The 25,750-nt window shown below is 37.2% G+C and overlaps 2 protein-coding genes across 2 annotated transcripts in view; both read left to right on the top strand.

Moving 5' to 3' along the window:
* LOC120525641 (flap endonuclease GEN homolog 1) overlaps positions 1-8,809 on the top strand; it is a 31,624-nt gene extending 22,815 nt beyond the window's left edge. Inside the window, exons 11-14 of the mRNA XM_039748106.1 lie at positions 764-894; positions 3,017-3,078; positions 4,394-4,543; positions 7,256-8,809. Of these exons, the coding sequence (XP_039604040.1) occupies positions 764-894; positions 3,017-3,078; positions 4,394-4,543; positions 7,256-8,583 (1,671 nt within the window). The 3' untranslated portion in view covers positions 8,584-8,809. The remainder of the gene's footprint in view (positions 1-763; positions 895-3,016; positions 3,079-4,393; positions 4,544-7,255) is intronic.
* A 14,032-nt stretch (positions 8,810-22,841) lies between these two features.
* msgn1 (mesogenin 1) lies at positions 22,842-25,380 on the top strand. The gene has a single exon (XM_039749965.1). The coding sequence runs from the start codon at positions 23,457-23,459 to the stop codon at positions 23,952-23,954; it is 498 nt and encodes a 165-aa protein (XP_039605899.1). The 5' UTR covers positions 22,842-23,456; the 3' UTR covers positions 23,955-25,380.
* The last annotated feature ends 370 nt before the right edge of the window (positions 25,381-25,750 follow it).

Below are 25,750 nucleotides of genomic sequence, written 5' to 3'. Positions count from 1 at the left end.
ATCTCAAGAATAGTTTAGTTTTACATTGATCTTCTGTTTTCAGAGTAGATTTTTGTCTTTTCTCAAAGGTGACTAAAGGAACCTGACTTAGACTGTTTTGAGATTCTTGATATTAATCTAAGGTTTCTGAAAAAAAATTTTGAGCATCTTTTGTTTAGTGTGGATTATAACTTTTGAGAATCAGATTTCCATATCCTTCTATGTAAAAGCGGTCGGGATTTTCCTTCTGTCCCGTGAGTGGAAAGCGTAGCGGTATTCGGCTTATCACAGACTTACTACTTGCAGCTTGCAGCACGAAGCAACATAATGTGAGTAGAGTTCTGGTGCTCCCATCGTTCCCTTGCTTTTGTGCGTGATGCGCTGGAGAAATAGACAAAATTATGTCTCTGTAAATAATTAATGTTGATGGAGTACAAATGCCTCACCGCATAGTAAATATCAGGGGGGTTCAAAAGGGTGACCTCAATATAGAAAAAAAGTTGAAATTTCATCACAAAAATAACAGAAACTACGAGTATTAAAGTAATTCCGCTCAAATGCAATATAACCAAATTAATGAGTTTGTATAAAATATCAAATTGATCTACATATTGAATTGCCTTAAGAAGTGGTCAACTTAAAAGTCGGTCGCCTTAAAAGGCGGGTCAGCCTAGTATTACATAATTTTGAATACGCACCAGTTTTCAAGATTACTTTTTACTCTGTTGTCTTACAGCACTGCATTACCTCGAATACATTTTTAAAACTGTGCTTTTTATTATAGAAATTTGCACTAGAGAAAATGGAATGGCCTAAGCATTACACCAGTGAGAAAGTACTAATTCTGATGACGTACATGGAAATGATTAATAGATTTAAAGGGAAAGAAAATGTATCACAGATAAGGCCGATACGGTAAGAATGTTTACTTTTATGAAGTGTAAGAAATTTAAGATGTTATAGCTGTCATCCAAAGAAACAAAAAAGTAACACATCACTTACTTTCAGAAGCGATGTATTTGTGCACAAAAGTGTTCGGGTGTATAATAAGACTGTAATATTGCACTTATTAAATTATTCTGTTATTTGTTTATTATTGGAAAAAATATTAAAAACTGTCAGAGACCATTTTAAAGGCTGTGCTGAAAACTGTGGCATCAATGCAAATTCCTTGTACTTTAACATTCATGAAAACAGCACCTCAGTCCATCTGTTGTGATAACTGCCATGTTGATCAGTGAAGACTTCTTTCCAAACAACTTGCGATATTAGTGACTACCTTTGGGGTAGGAATAGAAGGGTTTCTTGGTTTTGGTGCATTGGTCATAGATCCCAGTAGTCACTTTTTCAGCAGTTTACTGGAGCACTCACAATACGATATTATTTGAAGAATTCTTCATATGTAAACTTGAAGGAGCCTATACAGTCATGAAGCTTAACAAATGAAATATGCTGTTCCAATGAATACCTCATGTGTTTTCGCCAGCAAGCACACAGATAACAGAACTAAGAAAATGCCATGCATGGGGACTTTCCGCTAGCTTCACTGGTTTACCTCCTGCATTGTTGTGTACCACACTGCATATAAAATGACAAAGGGAATTGTGCTCAATGTGTGGAACCACTGTGTCTCCAGTGGTGTGGCTCATCTACCTGTACTTGATGAGTCAAAGAATAAAACACAATAATTTCTCTCTTCTCTCTCTCATGCTCACTCACAGCTATGGCTTCTCTTTTGCACAAGATCTTATTCCAGCCCACACTTAAAGAAGAGATGATATTATACTCCAGCCTGGCACTACTTCTGGGGAAATTGTGAAAAACTGTCTCCAGGGTCAGAGATGTCCTTAGTAACAACTTAGTAAGTTTTAAGGATGCTGTCTGGCCAGAGGTACTTTTAGCAGCCCCAGAGATCCCTGCATCCCAAAGCCTGAGTGTGTCAAGTTCACATTCTCAAAGGCAGGGCTCTCTTATTGTGCTGCCACTGCCAACAGTTATGCTTCCATTACACCATGCACACATACACAGCATACTGCTCACCATCAGCAACATCAACTCTTCTGTCACAACTGTACGTTGTACTTTTCCAGGATGGGTTTGGCCTGCCTCCTGTTTGAACCCTTCTTCCCTGGTATCTCCTTATCACCAGGGTAACTTGTCATTATGAAGCTTTCTCACAGAGCTTTATTTAATCAGCATCATCTGTGTGTTTATTTGATTAGTGTTAAATAGTATTATAATATACTGCTTAGTTTTTTCAAGTAGACATAAGTAATTTCACTTAAAAAAATATTCCCAGTACAGTATTTGTGAGCTTCATGGTTTAGGAAAACATACTTTGCATTATGTAAATCTTAAACACAAACAACAATTTTATAGAAAATTTTATTAGGTTGTGAACGTGGTTTCATAAAAACTGAAGAACAGATCCTGTAAAATAGGGTTCCAAAGTTTACATTTTCTTCAATTGGAGAATGGAAGCCAATAAATTACAGGTTCAGTTCCCCCCCAGTGGATTCAGTCTGACCCTCTGAGTACCAGGGCATTACCTGCATAGCAGAAATATCTGTTGTATGTGCATTTGTTAAAGCAGTATTGTAAACTTGTGTATATAAGAACTGCTTTTTCAGTACATTGCTGATCTTGTTGGTTGCTAACTCCATCACTATCACGAAGCAACATCAAGATCACATATGTCCCCTCATGTGCCTCCCCAATCACCATTTGTATCTTGTCCTAACAGTTGGCTCTGTTTGCATCAGTAAATACACCAAATATCCTAAAGAAGTTATCAGAATCCAACCACATGCTAAAGGCAATATTCTGTATTTTAAGTTTATATTTGCTATACTGTATTGACAAGTGTTTTGAAAAGAAGGGATAGGATACATTTAAGCTTTTAACCTTTAAATCTAGAAAATCTGTAGTTGTGTAGCTATATGTCCAAATTGTATGGACCTGTATTGAATATAAATATTGATTTATATGTATTTACTTGATTTGCTTGCAATGGTTCTTTATTCTCTGTATTTCCCAGAATACTTAAAACAAGAATAAAAAATGGAATTTCTTGCTTTGAAATAATATGGGAAAAACCAGGTTAGTAAATGTTTGTATTTTCATATGTTTTATTTCTTTTATACTTTTCATGGACATGCAAAAAAAAAGTTTTCTCAGTTAGTAACCAGATATGATTATTTCAATACTGCATATTAGATCTATTGCAATGTTTTCTACCATAACATAATATTTCAATGAATATTATAAAAGTACATATCATTTTCATGTAAAATTAACTAGCTGACCTTGTTCGTCTCTATACAAAATGCTCAAATGTGCTGTAAGAAATTTAGGCTGTGCATTTGTATTTTTGATTAACTGCTTCTTATTTACTTAAATGTACAGTAAAAAAATTACCCAGTACTATATTCCCAGGTGCCTGAATAGATAAAGTTTGAAAGTGTATTCTTTAATTAAGTAAACCTATACAACTAAAAAGTATTGTATGTCAAAGGAGAAACCTCACAAACTAGAAACAAGTGCCAGTGATTCTCTAAATGCTAGTGCAGAATCAAAGTGTAATGTCACAGTGGTTCAAACCTCTTTACAAAAAATGTCAAGACTATTTACTACATAATCTGTTTTACACTACAAATTCTGATCTTGTCAAAATATATCATTAGCATTTGATCTAGATATCATCAAAGTATTGCATATTTACTACATTACATTGATATTCTGGACAACAGAATCTGGCTTCCTGTATAGAAACATCTCAGATTGTTTTTAATAGCCTGCTAAAAGACTCCACCCTCTTAAGAGATGCAACAAATTTGTGTTAAATACTGTGGGGAACTAAACCAAAACACTGACTTGCAGTGAAATATGAATATACTAGACAGAAAAGAAAGGACATACTGTATATCTGAATAGTCTTTAGAGGCAGATATGCAGGTGAACAGATAATTTAATGCAAACGTGTCACCCCATAATTGCACTATACATAAATATATGAGAAAAACTGTCAGTATGTGTATACAGTATGAATGGTGGAACACTATCTGTGGATATACTTTGGTATAGCATTTATACAGTCACTGTCTCAATAAAGATGAAATGTCATACCATCAGACAATTAGGACAGATTTTGTACTCTAAATCCAACTAGCTATGTAGTTGAAGATTCAGTTCAAGTCCTTTTTCTCATGAATAAATACAGAATCAAATGCTGATTAATCTGAATACGTAACACTGTATCTTTCTCAGGCACAGCTTTACATGCCACAGCTTCACTTGATGTTTCACAAGAAAATATTTTTTTTATTTGACCATTAAAATTAAATAAATATAATATATATTGCATTTCATCAAAACATTCTGGCCTCTTGATTGACTAACTTAATTTTTGTTCTAGAGGGCTATGTTTATGCAGATGATCACCCTGTTGAAGCACAACAAATAGTAACAACAGTTGAAGAAGAGTCTTTGTTTCAAACTGTATTCCCAGAGATTGTTGACCACTTTATAAAGGAGAAGGACGAAGCCAGCAAAAACAAAAAGAAAAGTAAGCTTACATACTTTATTAACGGCATAATATCTAACTTTACACGTCTTCTCATTAACAGCCCGTTATTTCTACCAAAGGTTGTTTATAAAATGTTAAACAAACACAGAGTCTTGTTTTCCGTAAACATTACAAAGTTATTAAAGTAATTTCTTACTCACTGAGAAGAATTTAGATTTATTAAATTCTAGTTAAATTAACCCTTAGCGTATGTGATCATTATGCTTTAATTTGAACAGTTGTCTGTGTTTAAATCTGAAAATAAGTATTTGAGTAGAAACATGTAATAAAATAAGGACATGGTCAATTAACTTAGAGAAGTTAAACATTTGTTTGTACTCAAGGGCTGCAGAACCCTCCTTCCCACAGGAATGTCAAGACAGAAGGTAACAGCTTACTTGCCACAGCAAAAGAGAGATCTAGATATTCCTGTGTAATAAAGTGGCAGTAAGGTGATAAATGTTTCAGCAGGCTGTCGTATTTTACCTTAATGAGCTGTGCTTGCATCACACCTTTAAAATCTTTGGTGTCTAGAAGCATCAACAGGAGCTAACCCAGACATGTTAGCTATAGATCTAGCTGCCGGTAACTGTCTTCATTTTAAGTGAATATCTGTCGTCTTCTCCTGGTTGAGCTGGTGATCATTGGAGTTTGTTTTTTGCATTAAGCGCACATAACAGTGATTTCAGCTTGATGCACAAAAAGGCCACATTGTAATGTGTCAATCATCAGATTGGTTTTTAACCAGTGAATGATAGTGGTGTTTTATAATTTTTTTTTTTTTATGTATAATGCACAAACGGTTCTTAACATTATGGCATAAATGTTGGATTATGTTTGATTATGTTTTATGTTTAACAACTTTTAAATAGTACTGACATCTACATACTGTTTGTCTATTTTAGATCATGAACTATTTAACTATTACTTCATCTTAAGAATAATTACTCATTACATAATGTACATTCCCAGGCTCACTTATCCCAATTCAGCGTTTTGCTGTTTGGGGTGTAGGGCCTATCCCAGCAGAGTTTGGTGCATAGTGGGAAGGAGTTCTGGACAGGATGTTAGTCTACTGTAGGGCCCACTCTCATGCTCACGATTTAAGCTTGCTAATAATCTACATGTATTTGGGGATAGATAATGAAACCCCAGGTAGACATGGAGAGAACATGCAAACTCCACACAGACAATGATTAGAAACACAAGATTTTAGCCCAAGATGGTGAATCTGTGAAGCAACGGTGTTAACTACTGTGATACTACTGGGTCCCCCTTAAATAGACTGATTTTATTTTATTTATCCCAAGAGGGAAATATTATAACAAACAAACAACAATCCATACAATATACACAAAAAAGAAGAAAACTTATGACTTGTCTAAAGATAAAAGAGGCCTTTTTAATCGGCGTGTTGATTGAGTGGGCCCCTCTTGCACACCACACCACAGCATAGTAAGCTGTAATGGCCTTCACAGAGTTATAGAATATGTAAAGGATATCACATTAAAGGAACTAGTGCAAAATTAAAATGACATTGTAATCCGCAAACAAAAACAAATTATTAATATTATTATAATTAAATTAATGTGAATTTTCTGGTCAGGATCATACCTGATATTAAGATTAGGTGTATGCCAGACACACATTTTGACCTTTGGGCTACAAAAAGACACAGCCAACTCATGGAATCAGAAAAAGGGAAATAAACAGAATATCCCATATTTGGTACGTCACAGGTTTTCAAGTTCAGTCCTGGCACCTCCCTCCCGTTTGGCTGCAGGTTTTCATACCAATCATGTTCATAGTCAGTGAGTCATTTTTACCTTTAATTGATCTAACTGCTTATTTAGCTAACCTTCAGAAAAGTGCAGTATTCTGAGATTATAAGTAATTAAGATTTGGTTTTGCCATATCTCTAACTCTCTGGCATCATTTCATTTTTAATTCACCTTTTTCTAAGGAGTTTGCTGTATTAAATGTATTTGAATGCTGACAATTTATGGTCAACCGAGTGTACATATCTGCAAATAACACTGAATGTTATAGGGGCAGCAGTTATTTCAGTGTTATTCACTAGTGAGGTTATTAGTAAGTAATAGCTTAGCTTACTAAACTGCATATTAACAAAGAATAAAATATTAAACAGCAAGATGAAAAGAATGAGTTAATTCCCATCTAATATTCTCTCCAGTTTACATTAGCATAACAAGTTTGTGAATTCTACAGTAACAGAAGAAAATTAGATAGAATAGAAAATAAGAAGTGACAACTTACTTAGTTAATGGTGAAATCAACTAAAAATAGAAATAGGTTGAAATTATATACATACTATATTAAATACATAGTGTTAGAATGTGTGCTGATATATTGCATATACTATATATACCATATATATATATATATATATATATATATATATATATATATATATATATATATTCTGTCCTCTGCAGCTCCGCCCATGTAGTAAAGATCCACTCCAGAAGAAATATTTTTTTCTGTTTGCGTAAGAATATCTTTTTGTTGTATGCTTAAAATTTAAAATGACAAAATATAGTGTAAACAGTACATCACTGCTGATTTTGTTTAATCCAGCATCAGATATTGTTCTTATATGTACAACCACTGTAATTTTGCCATCTTTAACTTTCCTTGGTTTAAAATTCATTGCGTTGTAGTTGAGTAATCATTGTGCTGTCACCCTTACAGAAAAGAAAAAACAAGAAATCCAGAAATCTCCAGATGACATTGCCGATTTATTAGCAGAGATGAATATTTGTCCTTCATCTGAAGAAGATCAAAAAGATGATGCCCATATTATAAATCAAAGTGAATACAAAGATGTGATAAAAATAACCAGCCAATCTTTTGGTGATAGCTCCAGCATCACAGTTCAAGAGCATCCAGAATTTTATGAAAATCTGTCAAATAATATACTTGAGCCATCATCTTCTCCTGCATCTATAAGTCACCACCAGTCGCCCACATTTTCCCCTTCTGTTTCAGCACTGATCGATGAACTGCAATTAAGTAGCATTGATTGGGATGGAACATCATTTAACACCTCACCAAAATCAGTGGTCTGCAATTTTCCTTCTGGACAAATTCAAGATAAAAACCTGTTGTGCTTACAAACTAAAGACGGCTTTATCAGTGATGAGAAATACTTAGTTGACTTGAATGTTGAAACCTTGAAGGAAAAACCTGTCTTGAATAATTCTCCTGTTTGTGCAGCCCAAACCGTCAATAGTTCAGTTTCTTTAAGAGAGAGAGTTCTGTTAAAAAATCTTAATCCATTTAAACTTTGTACAGAGGAGAATTCCAACAGTGAGTTCTACAGAATAAAGCCTCTGCAATGTTTGACTTCAGATAAGCAAAATTATGTGTTCTCTGGCCAAACAAAAGTGTCACCGGAATTCCCCAATATTCAAACTGTAGGCTGTATCAAAGAGAACAATGATATGACATCTACGTTTTGCAATAATAAAAATGATCTTTACATTGTAGATAAAAAGCAGAAGGGAATTAAACCTTCAAATAGTGACAACACAAGGTGTAAAAAGTTAACCAAAACTGTTAAAAGAAGTGTCTGTCATAAATTGTTGTCTGGTGAAGACAGTGACACTGAAAACACAAAGGTTGTTTCTAAGAAACAACAACTGAAGTTTAAACCTACAAAAAAATGTGTGGCTTTGAGAGAAAAACTGTATCAAAATGAATATGTGCCAAGGAGAGATGACCAGTTAATGCCTCCAACTTTTATAGATAATCATGACCAAAGCAAACGAGGAACAGAAAAACAGGACCAAAGGAGTTTTGCAAACTTAAATATGGATGTTCTTATACCAACAAAAGTTGCTGAGTCTGAGGCCGAAAATGTTGAAATGAATTGTTTAATCACTAACAGTTGTTCCCAGAGTCCTGTTTCTACTCTCAAATATTTAAACAGTGATGGAGATGATTCCATTATTTCATTAGACAGTCCTTTACCACTGTCTGAAAGACTAAAGCTTAGGCTACAAAAAGAACAAAAGTAATAATGTATCCATTATTGATTACGTTGAACTGTACATCCTATTATAGAATCTGATTATTTTTTTACATTTCATTGTTGTAATATTAATGTGTTTTACCCATGGCTCTGACTTTTTGGCTTGTTACAGTAATTATGAAAAAACCTGTAAAATTCTAATCTGTCAGCATTTTATGTAGTTTGCTGGTACAATAGGATTACTATGAATAAAAATTTATTTTATTGTTTTATTTTGGAATTTTCTGTTCATTTTTCTAAATGAAATGATTGGTTCTGCTGATCAAAATATTTTTGCGTTGGGGTCTGAAGTCCCAAATAATGTAAGAAAGTAGCCTAGATGGGCTGTGAATGTTTAAAAAATGAGTTTTGTATTGACAAGATGAAGTACACTAGATTACGTGTTATTCATTTTGCTTGGCTATTATTGTGATTTAGTTTAAGATCAGACCACATTATTTGTGCAATTAATGCAGAAATCCAGGTATCTCTAAAGTTTCACAAACTTTTTCTTGAACTGTATGACCATGAAAACAGCACAGAATATGAGAGACCTATTGTTTCATGACTAGGATAAAACAAGATTATTCTTACGAAGCTAACATCCTCTGATAACAGTTAAACTTACAAGTCATTATTATACAAGAGGAATGGCATTTGACCAGTTATTATCATAATTTAGTTTAAATTAGTGAGGCCATACTTTGAGTAATCTAGTTTTGCTCAAACCCAACATGAATACATTTAAGATTTTTTCAAGAGTAATTTAACATACCAAAATATTTTCAAATCCTTCTATTGCAATTCTGGGTCACAAGCAATCCTGAGAATGCAAGACAGGGTGCCTATGCACACAAGGCCATTTTAGAATCATCACTTTACCCAACACACACATTTGGGATGGGAAGCTTCATATAGAGGCTATGAAAGCTGACAGAATCCACCAAGAGAAGAACCTTTTGTGTGGGATTGAAACCCAGGATGCAAAATTCATAAATCAGCAGCTCCAGCCACTATGCCATCTGTACACGTGGAGATGACGGTCCTATAATGATGATAGCATTAAAAAAATATATATACTGTATATATAAGAGCACAGTGAAGTTCTTGTGCCACGGTTGCTTGCTGGCATGGGAAAAGGGAATTATACAGGCAATAAGACAACATAGTATGTATGTATAACTAATAGATAAATGAGTGTAGCAGAAAAATGACCTAATGCACATAATGCAAAACAGAACTGTACAAATCTATAGATTGTATTAAACAATCTCTCTTTGTTCACTGTATCTTTCATGTCTTCATCATCAGTTGCTCTACAAAAATACTGGTTGCTAAATCAGGATGATACGCTGGATGCTGAAACTTATTCTTTTAAAAGTTGAAACTCTTGAAGTGAGTGCATTGATCTTTTGTTTGGTAATCTTAATTAACAATGGAGGTATAAAAGATTTTAGTTGATGGAAATAAGCTGAGGGGGCAAACTCCATTTTAGGCAGTCATTCTAACTCCACCTTTTCTACAAGTGTCAATTTATCTTTAATATCCCAGAGCCCAAATTAGTGTCCAAGTCTCCCTCACGCTATCATTAAACCACTCCTCCATGATAACCTTTGATAATGATATTTGTTGCCCATTTCAGTGCAATTATTTTAATGGCATAGAAGTTTAATTTGTACAGTGATCCACCCAACTGTCCATTTTCAGCATCCTTCTATTGGGCTACAGGATCATGAAAACCATTCCCGTAGAAATGGGGATAAGCTAGATGCCAAAGCAAGCAAGCCACCAGCCTATCACAAGACCTATTCACACACTCACCCAAGCACACATACAGTCCCTAATTAACCTAACCCCAATATCTTTGGGAATTGGAGAAGAAAGCCAAGCTGATACGAGGATAACATGCAAACAGCACACAGTGACCAAGCCAGGATTCAGACCCAGGAATTACTGTATACTACCCAAAGTACCTGGCTTTATTTAATGGGTTAAGGTAAGAAAGCAACTATTTATCCATTAATCCATCCATCCATTAATTTTCACACTTGCTTATCCTGATTGGAGTCATGAGAAAGATGGAACCTATCTTAGCAAGCATTTTCTTCAATGTTGACCCAGTCATTTCTGACTGAAATACAAGTGTCCCATCTGTCACCTGTACTACCTGTCTTGTAACTATCAATATCTTCTCTCCTGTGTCAAGAATTTGTTCTTTCATGATTGAATTCCATAATTGTAGTAACTCCTGGCTGGGTCAGACCAATGAATGCTATTTCTTTGTATTTCCTGCATTATTGTGGTTTCTTGAATAGATGTTTAATCCCACATTAATAAATTGGATGGTTTGTTAAATAATTGAATCCTTGGACCGCATAAAAGATCTATAACAGAGGGTCTTTGTGGGGATGGTGATTTGGAGATCACAGGCATTGCTGCAGATCTCTGTATTATTACAGGAGACAGCACTGGTGACAGCATTCAATAATGGTCTAAAGATGATTCAAAGTTGTGCCATTCAATGTTGATTGAAAATGGATACAAATCATGACACTGTATTGGCATCAAAGCCTAAAATTGTTACTGCCTCATCATAAAATGAACTTGAATTAGCATGTCATCTGTTGGCTTGTTTTGCATCTTACTATTGTTTGGTTTGGTTAAGAAGAAAAAAAAAGCTATTCACAAGTCTGAATCTTGCAAAGAAAAGCAACCATATAGGTTACTAATAAAGAAAGTGTTGGAATGAAAACTTGCAATCACTGTGGTCCTTTAGGATCTGGAAAGATGGCTTGTAACATTCTGGCACTTTATTCAAGTGCAATTGTCATTTTGTAATTCTGATATAACTGACTGATTGGTGGCCTGCGCCACCTCCACCTACTCAAAGCTTCATGATGCTCCAACAATGATGGACAGATTAAAAGGCAGAAGTCTACGTGACCATCATCATCATCAAGCCCTTCCGTGAGAACCCTAAATCCAAAGAGGACTGTTTTATTTATGTTAGGTAGAATGCCCAGAGGGGACTGGGCGGTCTCATGGTCTGGAATCCCTACAGATTTTATTTTTTCTCCAGCCGTCTGGAGTTTTTTTTGTTTTTTCTGTCCCCCCTGGCCATTGAACCGATGTTAATTAATGTTGATTTATTTTGTTTTCTTATTGTGTCTTTTATTTTTCTACTCTTTAATATGTAAAGCACTTTGAGCTACTGTTTGTATGAAAATGTGCTATATAAATAAATGTTGTTGTTGTTGTTGTTGATTAGTGATGCAACTGAACTGAAGATGGCTTCCTGCACTATTAAAAATTCTGGTTCTAAAATGGCACTTTACTGAGATTAGTGGCTCCTAGTAGAACTATTGCAGGATAAAGAACCATTTTATTCTATGAAGGGTTCTTTGCTTATTAAATTAGTTCTTTGGGCCTTGAAAAGGTAACTAATATGGTGACAAAATAAAAATCTTTCATGTGTATTAGGGTACCTAGCAGAATACTGACTAATCAAGAAAAGCTGAACTTACACTGTATGGATGTATGAGTAAGAGTCATTTTAAAATTAGGAACCAAATGAAATTTACATCCTGCGGTGGGTTGGCACCCTGCCCAGGATTGGTTCCTGCCTTGTGCCCTGTGTTGGCTGGGATTGGCTCCAGCAGACCCCCGTGACCCTGTATTCGGATTCAGCGGGTTAGAAAATGGATGGATGAAATTTACAAACCTGTTAATATTTATTCATGGCAATTTAGCTGACCTGTCACTGATATAAATAAATTAAATGTTCCTTCTGGAACCTTTACATGGAATGGATCAAAAATGGTTTCTCTATGGCATAACTCTGAAGAACTGCTCTGGCACTTTCACTTTTAAAACTCTATATTGTCCTGTGTTCTCTGCTGGCATTGAATAAAACCTTCTTGAACCTGCATTGGTGTGGTGCTCAGTCTCAGTTTCCCCACATATCCCAGTCGCTGTTCGTTTCTGTCTTGTGCCTGGTTTTATTGAATTTGGATTTACCACCATGACGGAAATAAGCAAAAGTTGAAAATAAATGAATGAGTGTGGGTGTGTTGGCAAATATGCTCTTTTTGACCAAATTTTATTAAGTCAGCCTGCAACAAAATGTATATATGGTATATATCATTCTGGAGTGTTCAGGGACTTTGTTAATTGTTGTGAAAGTTGGAGAATTTGTAATTGTTTTAGTCACTTCAAATAATCATTTATTACATGTGTGTTTATTAAACACTTTTGCAACTGGGTCATATATAAAAATACAGTTGTTACATGTGTTAGTGGATGGAGTACACAAAATATGTGCTTTTAAACAGTTCCATGGAGTTAAAAACATAGCTCCAATTGCTTTATGTATCCCAATGTGAAATGTAACTCTTTACAGAAGATTGATCAATTAATCAATAAATAGGCTAATGGTAGCTCAAAAGCTTTCACAGGCAGCAGATTCCAGTTCAAGTGAAGTCAAATACAGTGTGTCCTATTGTTGGATGTGTAGGATCTGTGACTTATTGTATTTATTAAATATGACATTTTGAAGGATGTGCCTGATGGTGAGGTAAAATTTCTGAACCACAGTGTAGAGAAGGTTCTCTATTGTCAGAGAAATATTGAAAAATTATAATGGAGGTAATACAGCCGTGTGGTTTATTTTTGGTGTAATGCAAATGCTCAGAATACCAGTTCACTCTGTGCTAACAGAACCAAGCTATGATTCCTTTCCTCATGCTTGCTGCTACCCCGGCTTTTGACAAACTTGTGTTACTTTGTCATTAGTGGCAAGAGTCGAAAGAATACATGAGGACATTTTACAAAATATGCAATCTGAAGTAACCTCTCTCAAGGAAAATCTGAAACAGTACTAATCTATGATTGGTATGGCGCAGAATGTTTCTCTGTTTAAATACAGATGAGCTCAAGAACTTGCAAGTTTTTTATCTGGAGATTTTGAAATTTTAAAAATGTACTGTGCGCTGTATTTGACATATTTCAACAAAAACTGAACATTTACACCAAATTTCAACAAAATGGGTTCATCCTGAGTGCTCTCGGCATGGAGTTTGCAGGTTTTTCCTGTGTTCACGTGACTTTAATCTGGGTGCTGCAGTTTCCTCTCACAGTCCAAAGACATACAAGTCAGGTCGATTGGTATGCTAAATTTGAACTATTAAGTGTGTGTGACCCTGCAATTAGCTAATGATTGGACTCCACTTGTCCTGAGACCCTGTTCTGGATAAGAGTGTCTGGGGGGATAGATGGATGGATGGGTGCACTGGGAGCTGAGTTGTTTAATGTAGACAAACAGTGCTAGTTTTGCAAACTCACCTAATAAACAGGGAAATAGTTATGTCTGATTGGGGAGACAAAATGATATGCGTACATCCCACAATGCAACACTATTAAACAGATTAAAAAATAAAAAAGAAACAAAATGAACGCAACAGAGATTCACTGCCACTGTATCATCAAGAGACTGGCGCCCAATCCTGGTTCAGCTCCTCAACGTTTCCAGTGCTTTAACTCTCCATAAACTACAACTAAAAAAAAAAAGATTTTTTTTTTTCTATACTGGTATTGCAGTCCTTTTATCCTGTAAAGCGTCTATTGATACACCCATCCATCTTCCAGCCCCGCGTATCCAAAAGCTGTGGCTTGGAGACCCCAGAGTCTGTCCCAGCATGCATCACGTACAAAGTAGAAACAATCGATTGGTAGGCTGAACACACACAGACACGCACACACACAGAGGGCTACAGTTTTGCATCACCAATGTACTTAACCTCTCGGGAGTGTACGAGGAAAACACCAGAGCACCCTGTGGAAACACACACGCACACGGGTAGAACATACAAACTCCATGCAGTAAGTGCCCGGAACTTGAACCCAAGCTAATATGCCGCACTTTTATTGATACGGTATGCTTTAAATATAGTCTGAACTTACGGATGTTGATTTAAATGTGCTTTATAAATGAATTGACATTGACTTCACATAAGCCGCTGATGTAAGTCAAAATGAAGAAAGGTACCTTTGCACGCCTAAATAATTTATTTTTAAATTGTCTTTAAATTACGTTTGCAGGAGACGAACAAACTTTTTTTTTTTTATAAATGACTAGTTCCAGTTAATTAAAAAATATATAAAACTGGAATACCTTAATTGTTCTTTGAGGTTTTTCACGAGTGTTAATCAATCCTTCTTTCCCATTCCGATTTCAAAAAAAAAAAAGGTGTCAATTCCTAGATACGAAGTGTTAGGATTTGCGCGGTGTCCCCGTTGATCTCCCTGGACGCGTCTGCACAGATTCCTTCTCTACGCACCTTTCTAGACATGAAAGAGATGCTTAGCACGTCAGGCGCACCGCTGCTGAAGATTTTCACAAAGCAAAGTAGCTGTTTTTAAACGTGGAACGTGCAAAATGTCGTCCGATTTCACTTCAGAGTGAGCAGCTTCAGCTAAAACACAAAGGAGCTTTAGCACAATGTCAGTTACAACTACATGCGCAGCAATGATACATATTTTAAGGTTAATACATGTACTGTATAGCCACATTCGTCTTATCACGATTTAATTAAAGTTTCACCCACTGAGCAAACGGAACCATATCCACCCTGAACTAGGAGTCGCGAAGGTGCAGACGGCGCATGGCAGAAACCAAACCTGGACGATTTTCGCACACTCGGCACATTTAGAATCCTCAGCTCATGCCTAACCCGAAAGTATGATGTAGGAAGATGGTTGAAATATTACAATATCACACACACAGGGGGAACATTCAAGGTCCACACAGATAACGATCAACAGAGTTACGTCAGCTTCACACTGCTCGGGTGAGGCATCACGCTAACGGTCCGCTTCTTTCGCTTTCAGCGGAAAAAGTTTACCCTCATAGGCACCTAATGCCTTTACTTTGTTTGTTTAAAATAGCGACTGTCAAGTGCTTCTGCTTGATGTCAGTTTTATTCCGGAATTGTTAGTTTTTGCGCCGTCAAATCCTCGAAAATTTCAAAAGTGAGAAAATAGCAGCTTTCTCTTAATGATGCGCTGTCACAGTGTTTTTTCCTTGATCTCGACTGCAAAGTGTAAACCCAGGCATAATTTCCTTTCTTTGATGCCACAAAGCCTCACAATCTCACACTTCTAATCTTTTTTTGAAACAAGCCCCGCATTGCAATACGTGAAATGATGTTAGTTCATCTCATAGTCTTTTTTTTTCGCAACTTCCAAGTGATGCGGAGGTCTCTTATTTTCTCGTTTAACTTGAACTACTTCGTGCCCCCAAACCCCCATTTCTTACAGCTTTCTTCTAGAAGTACACTGCAGAACGTTTGATCCATGAAGGTGCCAGAGTGGATCTTACCAGCGATGGTGCAGCGGAACCATTTTTGGTTCCTATAAGAAACATCCATATAAAGGGTCCGGAAACAGCATTGATTTTTTTTTTAGATCCCTAACATGCTTCATATAAATAACTATTATCGGATGGTAACACTTTTGTGAAATACAAGTAAGGTTCCTGATTTTAGAAGAACTCTTGCATAAAATAACACTGGTTAGATTCAGATTTTCTGTTAGTATCCTGCTATAGCCCACTATACATTAAATATTTCTGTTTCGTCCACATTTTAGGAACTTTATTAATGCAGAAAGAACTAATTTCATATTCAATGAAACCCTCCAATAATGAAATGATTCTTTATCAAAAATTGGTTTTAAAAAGAACCAGACAACCAAGTAAAGTGCAATTTTAAGAACCATTATTTTTAATAGTATATAGCCAGTGGCATGCCATGAATCAACTGGTCTTTATTTTACATTATGCTGTTATACTTGTATAGACTGTCCCACACAAAAACAATATGACAACAAAAGAAGGAAGAAAATCAGTATTCAAATGTGCTATATACTTCAAGGCCAATTACAATATTAAGATACAAAAGGTGTATTGTAATAGTGGTAGACAAATTGCCAGTAAAATGGAGTGAACAGATGGCATGGTGGTGCCAGTGGTAGCACTGTTACTTCACAGGTACACCCTTCACAGTTCAAATCTCTCACCCGATTATTGTCTTCTTGTGCCATTTATCTACTGTTATATTTTTCAATAGCAGCTGTAGCTTTGTCAAATATACAGAATACACAACAATTCTTACTTGCATAACTGAACATGTCACCACTCTTCAGTGCAATGAGAAAAATAAAGCATTTTTAATATATACAGTACAATACATAGTCAAAGGTTTGGTTACATCTGACCATCACACTTACCTGAGCCACACTTTCTTCCATTTTTTTCCCCCCTACAAGATTTTTTTCTGAGTTTTTTTTTTTTTGTGTGTTCTTATGGAGTCATTGGCAATAAACAAGGCCTGTTAAAACCCACTGAGGAATTCTTTGTGTGATTGTGGGCTATACAAAAAATAAATTGTTGATGGACATCCCATTGACATCTGACACCATTGGAAGGATGACGAAAACTGGACTCCTTTGGTTCTGTGTCTCTTTGGAGAATTCTTGGGTACTACTGGTTTGACTTTGTGTTGAATGAGCGGTAGCTCATGGAGTCCCAATTGAGGCACATTACCTGCATTTTAAGGAAGCATCAGTTATGGCACTAAGGCCATGTGGTGCGACTCCCTGAGGGTGATCCAGCTCGCAGGATCTTCACTGTTTAGGACCCTAGTGGCTGGGCTGAGCCAATGGGATGCCTACATATCACTTGGCTGTGGCAGATAGATGGTCATTTCCGGAGAGTGAGACTGGAGCACGTGTCTGCCTGAGGGGGTTGCCATGACGAGCTGTGGTGGGTGCAGCAACACGTTGTACCAGGGCATGCTCCCCAACCTGACTTGACCTGACCTGATATTCCGTTCCAAAACCATAGGCATTAATATGGTATTGGCCCCCTGTTTCCTGCTATAAGAGCCTCCACTCTTCTGAGAGAGTTTACTTCAAGATTTTGGAGTGTGTCTGTGATGATTTGTGCCCATTGAGCCAAAAGACCATTTGTGAGGTCATGTACTGATGTTGGACGAGTAGACCTGGCTCACAATCAGTGATCCAATTCATTCCAAAGGTGTTCAATAGGTCTGAGGTCAGGGCTCTGTGCCGGCCACTTGAGTTCCTCCACACCAAGCTCATCAAACCATGTTTTTATGGACCTGGCTTTGTACACAGGGGCACAATCATGCTGGAACAGAAAAGGGCCTTTCCCTAACTGCTGTTACAAATTGAAAGCAAACATTTTTCTAAAATGTGTTTGCATGCTGTAGCATTAATAGTACCTTTTTCTGGAACTAAGGGGCCTAGCCGAAACCCTGTCATAATCCCTCCTCTACCAAACTTAATGGTAGGCACTGTACAAGGTAGCATTCTCCTGGTACCTATCAAACACAGATTCATCCATCAGAATGCCAATTAAGGTAGAGTGATTTATCAGTCCAGAGAACACGTTTCCACTGCTCCAGAGTCCAATGGTGATACGCTTTACACCACTCCACCCAATGTTTGGCATTGTGTATAGTGTCTTAGGCTTGTGTGCAGCTGCTCAGTTATGGAAGCCTCTTTCATGAAGTACTGATACACAATTCTTGTGCTGATGTTGCTTCCAGGGGTGGTTTGGAACTCTGGTTGTGAGTGATGCAACAGAAGATTGGCAATTGTCATGCACTATGCACTTCACCACTTTGTGGCTCAACTCTGTGACTTAGCATGGTCTACCACTTTGTGGCTGCACTGTTATTGCTCCTAGACACATCCACTTAACAATAATTGCACTTACAATTACTGATCTAGATGAGTAGAAATTTCACATACTGACATGTGGCAAACATGACATCCTATGACAGTGCCATATTTAAAGTCACTCAGCTCTTCAGTATGGCCCATCGTACTGTCATTGGAGATTAAATGGCTATATGCATGATTTTATACATGTGTTAACAGTGGGTTCAGCTGCAAAATATGAACTCAATAATTTGGAAGGCTGTCCACATACTGTACTTAATACAACTTAAATCTAGTATTGGGACACAACCTTAGAGGGTGTGCAAATGATGGTACAGCTTACTCCACACAAGGAATTATTAATAATAACTTATTTTACATGACCTGATAGCTCTTCTTCTCTGTGAGGCTCTCGTTTCAACTGTGAACAGCTGTTCCTTGAATATTCTTCACTTTTTGTTGCTTTAATTTTATAAAATTGTTTTGAAGTGATGCAGTGATCACACTTTCACTTTACTGGATTTGAATCCTATATCCAGCCATTATGTCTATGGAGTCCTACTGTTCTGTACTGTACTGTACTGTTGGCAAGTCCAGATGAGCATTGTGTGAGTGTGAATATGGGTGTGTGCATAAATGGTGACCTATCAAGCCCTTTTGTCTTTCTTGTGCCCAGTGCTTCAGACATATGCACTCACTCTGTGAACTGGATTAAGTAGGATTGAGAATGTTACATTTAAAAGGAGCAACACACATCAAGATTGACTACAATATAAAGCAAAATTGGATGCATTGTTCACACCAAATTAGTATTGTACACTGTGGTAAAATCACAATGGCCTAGAAATATAGAAACACTTAAATGAAGGCACGACATTTCAGTCCCATTTTGGATTAAGCCTTATAAATATTGTAAAAATATTTCATTTGCTAAATCGGTATAGCCTATTATTATATATTTTTTCAAAGTTGTGATCATGGTCTTAAGAATTATTGAACTGTGTTCTCCTATTGTTTTATCTGTTATTGAGTATCAAGTATCAAGTATCAATCCCACTCTAACAGCATCAGGTGCAAGGATGGAGCCAAACAAAAATTTGGCACAACTCCATCACACATGCCTACACTTTGGATAATATTGGGTCACTGGTTAACTTAACAAGATTAGCGATTGAATGGAGATGGAGTGGAGTACCGACAGAAATGTATTACAGTATGAGCATCATGAACAACACCACAAAGATAAGTGACCAAGACGGGACTTGAACTCAGGTCACTGGGGCCATGAGGCTTCTGTTCTAACAACTGTGCCATCACATCATGTTACACCCCCAACTTCTGCAATGTGGACAGCCAAATTAGCTCAAAATTAATAAATGTAAATCAAATCCATCAACTCTAAATTTGACCAGTAAAACCTAAGCCAAAACTTTCATAATAAGAAATCTTTCAGTCTCCAAGAAATATACGGTGAACAAGGAGCTGACCAGGTTAGAATACTAACAGAGAACTCCAGACACCAAACATCTGTGAAAAGAACCCATTCTGAATGAAGGGCTTTTAAAACTGATTTTAAACAAAAACATATTATCTCACCTGGCATTCAGGAGAGAGTGAAAGTGTCTGAGCTGATGATAAAGTGATACATTCACAAACAAGATTTTTGGGTTCAAGTAATATTTATCATGGCTCCTTATATAATAATAATATTTTATTTACATAGCGCATTTATGCATCAGAATGTTTAGTGACAAGTAAAAGGTTAAAAAGTGGCAGAGAACAAATAAATTTAAAGCAGAGCTGAATTAGATTAGCACTCAAGTCTACAGTTCATCCCAAGACTGACAAAAACTATTACTGTAAATAAAGTACTGTTAGTTTGACAGCTGATGGTAACTATGAATGCTCTTGAGGAGTGTGCTCATCTTGAAATGAAGACGTCCATATGGTTTGTGCATCTGACTGACTCCCACATTTAAATCATAAATGCATTTCATCTCAGCGGGTGAGAAAAAAGAATAGAACTCTTGGGGAAAATGTGCAAACTCCACCCACACAATGCATGGTCTTTGTCTGTGTGGATTTTCAATTAACTCCCCAAAAGATATGCAATTCAGATTAATGTTGCCATGTGTAAGCATGTTTGTGTGTGTGTCTGCTTACATGTCACATGATAATGCCAGCTCTGTGCCTGAAGCTATAGTGACAGGCAATGGCCTCTGTGACCCTGAGCTAGATGAGATGCTTTCTACTTCTAATTGTAAATGAGTTACAATGTTGTAATTAAACAATTTAACATGATTCTTGAACTAGGTGTCAGTTATTAACAATATAAAATGAAAGTAGCAATAGAGGATGCTATCATATTTTGTGCTGGCATTTAAATTTAGGTCATAAAATAAAATTACATTCTCAGTCCCAAGTAACCCAGTTCAAAGTGTGTGTGGGGGTGTGTATGACAGGAGCATAAGCCTATCCTGCCAACATCAAACACAAGCAGTTAAGGACAGGGTGTACAGTCTACTACATCCACATGTACAGTAGCATACAGTCACAATTTGTTTTTGCCCAATATCAACTGTATATAAATATGTGCAGCCTCACTCATACAAGCAGTTCCTCACAGTGCCCTGTCAGACTTCTTTCTAAAATGGCAGCTTTTTAATTAGGCCCTACTATAGATTTAACTGAATATCTTTTTAATGAATCAAATCACTATTTCTCAGTTTCTATTTCTATTGTGTCAATCCATACAAACTTTCTTAAAACTGCTGGATCCAATTAAGTGGTATGGGTGGCCAGGATCTATCCCAGGAACACTTGGCACAAACAGGACAGAACACAGGATCATTACAGGGCCCTCTAACACTCACATGTCATGCACAAAAACTCACACTGGGCCAGTTTACAGTCACCCATTAACCTAACCAGCATGACTTTGGGAATATGGGAAGAACAGTTGCACAGACAGTGGAAGAACATGCAGACTCCATACACACAATGACCTGCACAAGATTCATACATAGCATGCTGGTTTGTGCTGCAACAGCACTAAATACTGCGGTAGTCTACTGCAATACAGAAATTCACAAAACTGTTTAACTTTTAGAAGAAATATAAACAGTCTTTGTATATACAATAGAATACATCTAATATTTCCCTGATTTTGTGTTTATGGACATCCATCCATTATCCAACCCGCTATATCCTAACTACAGGGTCACGGGGGTCTGCTGGAGCCAATCCCAGCCAACACAGAGCGCAAGGCAGGAAACAAACCCCAGGCAGGGCGCACACACACACACACCAAGCACTCACTAGGGACACTTTAGAAGTTTGTGGACATTGCTCTCATATTACATTCAAACCATTTTTCTAAACTTTGTTGTGGGCATGGGAAATGTGCTATATAAATAAAATGTATTATTATTATTATTATTATTTATTGTTTGCAAATGGGCAAACAGGCACACATGATATAGACATATCTGACATGATCCAGCTCCACTGTTGATTACAATTAAAGGAGCAAACACCCAGAAAAAGTGACATCACTTATTCTTTCCCCTGTGACCCTGAACTGGACAAATGGATTATAAAATGGATTGATTTTCTGATCCATTTATTCAAATACTAGATAGTAGAGTCTAAGATCTTATTACAGATTCTAGCTCCCAGTACAAACACAGAAACCAATCCAAGATGGGCAGGGCACTCAAGAGTGATATTTAAGATTTGCAACCCATTTACCATTATTTGCTCTCTTGTAGTTGGTGGTGTTGGGAAACGCTGTAGCTACACATCATTTTCAAACTGGATCAATCAGGTCTGTGAAAATGTTCATTTTTTGTTTCCTCTATACTTTTTGGAAAGACATGCGCGGCTTTCAAGAGTCACATTCATCAACAGATACTCCACTAACCTAGCCATGTTCTAATCTACTTATTCATTTTTCAGAGGTTGCTTGGACCTGGTGCCTGTCCCTGCACCATTTGGCACCAGCCCATTGATAGGTGCACAAACATCTACACTCACTCCCACTGAACTAATATACTGTAGATGCTGCTAAATTAACCTAACCTGCATTTCTTTGGGAGGTGGAAAACCAGTGTATTTGGAGAAAAAGCCCACACAGATACCAGGAGAACTTACAAAAGCCACACAACTAGGATGCAAACCCAGGGAATGAAGATGGGAGGCAGCTGCTCTAAACACTGCACCACCATGCCATCCAGAAATGAAATGGTCAACCACTTTCAAACCAGCCTGGGAGACAAAATCACTCCATCACATTAGCACTAGTGTGGGTAACCATGCCCTAATAGAGTCATCAATTAACCTAACACACTTCTTCAAGATGTGTAAAGAAACCAGAACACCCAGAGGAAAAGGCACACAGACAGAATGTGTGAACTCCACAGTTATAGTACCCAGTCTGGGATCTAAAATGAAGCAGGGGATCTGAATCAGCATACCAACCATTGTGTCACTATAAGTTATCATTTAATTATAATTATGTCTGAGAGGTGTATAATATTAAAAAACAATCGGGTATAAGGCAGGTCAGTGTCATCTACTGGATAAGACAGCACACTTGGTAGCACCATGGATCAGTGCTCAACACTTACTGAGTATTTGAAGCAAATACCTGACTAAACATGCCTTGAATAAACAGAGTTTCTTGAAAGCCCAGTTAGTATTTTTTTAATCGAAAGGCAACTAAGAGACAAGGGCATCCATCATCTACGTCTGTTTGACGTGTTGTTTGATATGCCCATTAGTCTGCTAGCAAGAATATGATAATTGCAGTAATGGCAGCTTAAATGCCCACTTCCACACAAGTCCCTTTAATTGTTTTTCTTGCTTCTTCTCGTTACCTACCTGCTCGATCACGGCTCTTTCACACAACGGTGACAATGAGGGTCGCTTGCAACGATAGGCTTTTGTCACTTTCGCTTTCTTTGAACTTCATCGTCAGCTGTAAAAGTATAAATCTCCAGACGCTGGATTCGACATATAAAACGGAGGGCTCTGGTTTCTTATTTTTGTGTTTATTTTCCTCATTTTAAAAGGCGAGTCTTTGCAACTGAACGACAGTACAAAACCGCGGCCCTGAGGCGCACGCGTGCCGACACAGCGATGGATAATCTTCACGGAGAACCGCTTCCACAGGTCGACGACTTAAACTCTCTGACATCTAAGCTGCTCGCCGAATGGGGTTGGAAAGCTGAAGAAGTGAAGGATTTCGAGAGGGATCAAGAGGTACCGGCGAATGCCTTATCTCCGGCATCGTCTTTCGAATCCTTCTGCCCGTCTCCACCCCGTTTCGGGGATTCAGAACAGAAAGTGTCCCTGGTAAACATTGCGCCTCATTCTCTGGGAAGCTGCGGTCGATCGTTGGCTCCGACCACTGCTAATCACAGGGCAGTCAAACCAAAGATGTCTATTAAACGGAGAATGAAAGCAAGCGAAAGGGAGAAGCTTCGAATGAGGAGTTTGGCCGATGCTCTGCACCAGCTACGGGACTATTTACCTGCAGACTACAGCCAAAGAGGACAGCCACTCACCAAAATACAGACGCTCAAATACACCATCCAGTACATCAATGAACTTTCGGAGTTACTTAGAAACAAATGAGACTGTCTTGTTTGTGAAAAGAAAAGAACTAAAAAAAAAAAAAAACTGTGACGTTTGAGGATTACTGTGTCCACCGTAAACAACGGATGAATACGTTCGCAATTGACTACATCGGTGCTTCTAACCATTGCTAATGCTTGTACAATAACTCTGTATTTTGTTAAATTTAACCAAAGTATTTCTATTTGATATTAGCGGTTTTCTCGGAAGTACGTTGTACTGCAGTGGGAATAGACTAGTCCGTGTGTGAACCGCTACTAATCAGATAACGGAATTCTTGGTTCTTGCTTCATTTGGCAGGATACGGAGCATGCTGAAATCACTAAAAAGCTTCCTGATGTATATAAATGTACACAACTAAAGTAACTTTTTAAAAGACTGAATATTGTGCGTGGAAACTGACTTTATTACATTTCGGATATGCAAAGTGGAATTAATGGCGATGCTGATTTATAATAAACCGGGTTTAAGTTTAGTAGTCATGATTTCTTTAGTTAATTGAATGAATGGGGTTTGTGGTCGGGTTTGGTGTGGTGGATGGACAAACGATTTGACAGGTATGCATTAGGACATACAGTACTATCATTTCATCTTTTTCAGTTTTAGCCTAGTACATTGAAAAAACACATCGCTAACATCCAGTGTGGAATAGAGCATGTTGCATGATTAAGAGTCAGTGCCAGTGCCGTTGCCTCGCAGTTACGCGATCAAGGTTCATGTCCCAGGTACACCCTCCGTGGAATTTGCATGTTCTTCCCGTGTGGGCATGTATTTTCTCCGGGTACCACGGTGTCCTCCCACAGTCCAAAGACGTGCATGTTAGCTGGATTGGCGATGCAGGTTGTCAGTGTGTGTGTGTGTGTGTTACTGACTGTGAGAGACTGGCACCCTGTAGCTGAGGGGTTGGGCGACTCTGATCAGTATAATGGAGTATAGAAAATGAATGGGAACCTGCATTATGTTAGCTGCAACCGATCCTCATCTGGAGCAAAACAACAACCACCTTGGCCACCGCGAACTTGTATAATTACGAAAATGAGATCAATTTATACTTGATGCTTAATATTAATGCAAGTGTTTGGGATGTGGGAAAAAAAACGCAAGGGGGCTGGAACAGTCAGACAGCATCTCTAATTACTGCACCGTCTTGATGTTTTAGATACAACACATTCAAATAACTCTTAACAGATAAAACCTTTGAAGTGCTTTAATATGTCTGTAAATGTATGTTGCATGCTGTGATCGTATTAACAGAGTTGAGGTAAAATAAAACGGTTCAGTATTACACGGTAACAATTATTAAATTTAATATTACGTTTATTGGATAGGATCTCCTATAAATCTAAGTGTCTCACTGAAAAACGTTACTACCTTCATTTTTAATATAAGACGAAATGCCGACAGGCGGGAAATATATGTCATTGTAAAAAGACAGCGCATGTGTTTTATCTTTTATCAAGTATGCCTTATAAATAAGACATAAACTTTGATCACGATGTATTAATATTTTCAAATGTAAGTTATTTTTTAAATTATCGTATTAACAAGACTGATTGATCGATATTTGGAGTATTTTTTTTTTTCGAGATTCTTTTAAACACATTTTTTATAGGTTCTGTAAATTACATTGCAAATAATGAATCTGAAATCAAATATATCCTAAATTTTGACATTGCCTCCTCAGTTAAACAGCAAAACGTTGTAGATTTCACATGAAGTGAGTTGCATTTACTTCAGTCCAAGATAAAGCTAACTAAGTTGTAACCACAGTGTGGCAGTCCACCCATAAATGTTTC

Source organism: Polypterus senegalus, chromosome 3 (assembly GCF_016835505.1).
Source record: "Polypterus senegalus isolate Bchr_013 chromosome 3, ASM1683550v1, whole genome shotgun sequence".
Taxonomy (NCBI): Eukaryota; Metazoa; Chordata; class Cladistia; order Polypteriformes; family Polypteridae; genus Polypterus; species Polypterus senegalus.
Note: the sequence above shows the minus strand (reverse complement) of the source record. Positions and strands in the feature narration are given on the sequence as shown.

Excerpts from the sequence above, each read along its gene's own strand:
- msgn1 (XM_039749965.1), top strand. The coding sequence starts at position 23,457 with ATGGATAATCTTCACGGAGAACCGCTTCCACAGGTCGACGACTTAAAC.